The 3,882-nt window shown below is 47.7% G+C and overlaps 1 protein-coding gene across 1 annotated transcript; it reads left to right on the top strand.

The window, feature by feature from the left end:
• The first annotated feature begins 578 nt into the window (after nt 1-578).
• CCL26 (C-C motif chemokine ligand 26) lies at nt 579-3,665 on the top strand. Its single transcript, XM_021700599.1, has 3 exons — nt 579-651; nt 744-858; nt 3,569-3,665. The coding sequence occupies exons 1-3, from the start codon at nt 579-581 to the stop codon at nt 3,663-3,665; spliced, it is 285 nt and encodes a 94-aa protein (XP_021556274.1).
• Nucleotides 3,666-3,882: the final 217 nt, after the last annotated feature.

Genomic DNA, 3,882 nt, shown 5'->3' with positions numbered 1-3,882 from the left:
GTCGTTGGGCGTCTGCCTTCGGCTCAGGTCATGATCCCAGGGTCCTGGGGTCGAGCCCCGCATTGGGCTCCCTGCTCCACGGGAAGCCTGCTTCTCCCACTCCCACTCCCCCTGCTTGTGTTCCCTTTCTTGCTGTGTCTCTCTCTGTCAAATAAATAACATCTAAAAAAATAAAAATAAAAAAATAAAAAGCAAAGAAAGCTTTGGTCAAGAGCCAGAAATCAATCCAGGACATCAGTTGTGTTCTAAGGCATTTTAAGTCAGTTCTGGAGAACCACTATTTCATTTCCTCTGCTTTGGCTTCTTAAACAAAGCAGAGGATGAAAAACACCCGGACAGAAACTACCAATGGTGTGCTGGCCCCTCCCCTTCCCTCAGATGACATTTATTTTCTTTCCAATCTTCTTCCAAGGGTATCAGGTTGCTCTTCCACTCTAGGGTTACAAGAGCTGCTCTTGTTCTCAGCCACAAATTTCTCCAGAATTCTCTTCAGAGCCAACTTAGCCCTATAAAAAGGGGGTCGGGTGGAGTCAGGAGGAATTTGGGAGAAAGCTGTGAAGGGCCCAGCTTGCAGCGCCATGAAGAGCTTTCCTGTTGGCTTTCTTGTTCTCCTGATCTTCATCCTGAGTGTCCATCGTGGAGTTGCCAGACGTATGGAGCTGTCCCACTCCCTTTCCTGGTGCAGGCTGGGAGTAGAAGCAAAGGGTCACCTCCCAGCTCCTTCCTCTCCCTGTTTTTTTTAGGTGGCAGTGATGTGGCCAAGTTCTGCTGCTTCCAATATAGCCACAAGATCCTTCCCTGGAAGTGGGTGCATTCCTATAAATTCACCAGGAACAGCTGCTCCCAGCAGGCTGTGATGTGAGTATTTCTTGTTTGGACTTTCAGGGTCACCACCAGCCATGTAAGTGCCTGGGCGCTGGGCCACAGTGCCAAGACGAGGTTCAGGATGGGACTCTGGTAACTTGGGTTGTCACCCTGCCTCTGCCACTGAGTGGGACCCTGGAGCCTTGGTTTCCTAACTTTCATACCATGTGCCAAGCAATGTGCTAAGTGCTGGGTATAAAAGGGAGAACAGGCAGTCCTTATAGACCTTACATCTTAGCATAAGAAAAGGCTGTTAAAGGTGTTTGCATAAAATAGATAATGCAATGAAGAGAGAGAGCAGGAGGGAATTTGTTGTAGGGGAGGCAGAATTTTATCTCTGCCCTCTTAGGGGCTCTGGCTAAGCCTGAGAAGGAAATTGATGTAAGACAGATTAACAGCAAAAAAAAAAGAAAGAAACAACACAAATTTTTACATGTACACGGGAGCCCCCATAGGAAAATGAAGACCCAAAGAAGTGGCAAAACCCAAATACTTTTATGCTAGCTTGAACAGAAAGAGTTGATTGTGGAAATGTGACTAAAATCTATAGGATAGGCTATATGGGATAGTAAGACTTACCTTAACAAGGTCTCTTTGTAAAGATTTCTCTTGGCCTTGACTTCCTATCTCTGGCGATAGGAATATTTCTTTTCTCCTGGTACAGGAAGGATATCTTTCAAATGGGAATTCTGTCTCCTGCTTTCAGGGGGAAAAGAGGAGGTCAGAACACCCTTCTTGCACCTGCTGTTTTTTTTTTTTTTTTTAAGTGTCTTTAGCTCAAAATAATCCTTCTGCCAAAGTGGCATATTTTTGGGGGGCATATTCTGCTTCCCTTCATCATAGTCACACGAGGACCTAAGTTGGTGCGAGGAAGGTCTCCCAGAGGAGTGACATGTACACTGAGACCCCCAAGGATAAGTGGGAGTGGCCTTGTTCCAAAGTGGAGCAAGGATGTGCCAGGCAGAGAGCAGCAGGTGTGTGGGAAGAACATGTCGCTGACAAACAGACAGGTAGACAGGAGCCAAGTCGTGCCGAGCTCTTCAGTAGTGGGAGAGAGAACACAGGGCCCCTGGCAGGACTAAATGAGATATCACATGCAAAGTCTTTGGCACTGTGCCTGCACACAGTACTTGTTTGGCAAATGGAAGCTATCTTTAAATGCAAATACACAGGGAAGGGCTGGTTGCTGCTCCCAAGGGCATGGGGTTCCTGAACATCAGAGAATGGTGCAGAAGCGGGGAGAATGGGCTCCAGTGGCAGACCTGAATGCCATTGTTTTGAGACAGTTAGGAATAGGAAAGCGACGCTCAAGTGCCTAATTGTGGCGGGGGGGGGGGGGGGGGGGCGTGCACACTCCGGGGCTCAGAATCTTCTCCTTTGTGTCTTGATTTAAAGCTTTCTGGGGCTTTTAAGATGTCAACATGTAACATCTGGCAAAGAGCCCTGAGCTGGGCTCAAAGCAGTGGCTCCGTCACTTGCAAGCTATGTGACCTTGGGCAAGTCAAGTTTCCTCATTTGTAAAGGAAAGGCGAGAGGCCAACATCGGTTATCAATCACTATATGATGGACTGCCCCAAAACTTAGTGGCTTAATACAACAATGATCCCTTTCTGATCTCTGTGGGACAGGACTTGCAACGGGGTTTGGCCGGATGGTTCTGGCTTGGCATCTGTCCTGGGGGTAGAGTCAGATGGAGCTGGAGTTGTTGAAGCTGGTGGCATCTCCCTTCGGGGCCTTTCTGTGTGGTGTCTCTGTTGGGCCAGTTTGGGCTTCAGTGTGGTGTGGTTACCTGGAGTGGGGGGCCTCCTTACAAGCTGGTTCAAAGCTCCAGCCTAAGTGCCCCTGTGAACCAGGCAGAAGTTCCATAACCTTCTATGATTTAGCCTATGAGGTCACACAGCATCACCTCTGCCTCGATCTACTGGTCGACCAGTCCCTAAGGCTGGCCTTAATTCGAAGGGAGGGGACACAAATCCCCATCTTTTAATGGGAGTGATGTCAAAGAAATTTCAAAGGTTCACAAAGCCCTGCCTCTCCCCCATTTTCCCATCGTTTTGGCTCTTCTCTCCAGCATGGGGCCAGCCTGAGAGCCCTGTAAATACCACTCCAGGCTGGAGCATCCCCGACCTAGGCTCTCAGCACAGCTGAGGCTAGAGGACACTCAGGGGTATCAAGCAATGACCCCCACTCTTCATGAGTGCACAGTGTCGTAAGGAATGCAGGAATCCTATATATACAGCCAGGGCCAATAACCCATGATAATGTGGGTAAGAATTGAGCAGCACAACAGGCTTTGATCTCATGTTATTACTTGAAGACCTGATGTGCTATGATTCCATGAATTAAAAATAATAAAGACTTTTGGGGGGTCAAGCTGATGTTCTAAAATGGATGGTGGGCATGGCATGTGAATGATATCTCAATAAAGTGTCTATGTTAAAACAAAAGAATTAAGAGGCATGGTACAGGTTACATGCTTTGGACTAAAGCTGTTGGAAATGATTTCCTGGGGGAGGTGGGCCTGGGAGCATGGGCTCCAGTGGAAAACAGGGCAGAGGGGAAAGCAAGGACCAGAAGCAGAAGCAGAAACTGTAACAGGTGCAGCGAGGCAAGAGAAAGTGAGTCAAGGGGCTGCCCCCGCCCAATTTCCATCTCTACAGGAGACAAAAGTTCTCAGTATTGACTGTCAGCTTCTCTTTTCCAGATTCACTACCAAAAAAGGCCATAAAGTCTGTGCACAGCCAAAGGAAAAATGGGTGCAAAGATACATCACTTTACTCAGAGAACAGCAGCTAACCTAACTGTTGAATTTTAAGCCCAAGGACACCTGGGCCCTGCTCTTGACCCTGCTTGTCCTTGGCGGAACTTGGAGATTTTCTTCAGCAGAAGGCTCTGTGGGACTGAGGAAGAGGAGAGGCTTATAATAAAGATTGCTGCATTAAGATTTGATTTGCTCCTAAACATTCTTATTCAGTAAAACCTGAGTCTTCTTCAAAGCAAAGAAACGGAGTCGATATT

This window comes from Neomonachus schauinslandi, chromosome 5 (genome assembly GCF_002201575.2).
Source record: "Neomonachus schauinslandi chromosome 5, ASM220157v2, whole genome shotgun sequence".
Lineage (NCBI taxonomy): Eukaryota > Metazoa > Chordata > Mammalia > Carnivora > Phocidae > Neomonachus > Neomonachus schauinslandi.
Note: the sequence above shows the minus strand (reverse complement) of the source record. Positions and strands in the feature narration are given on the sequence as shown.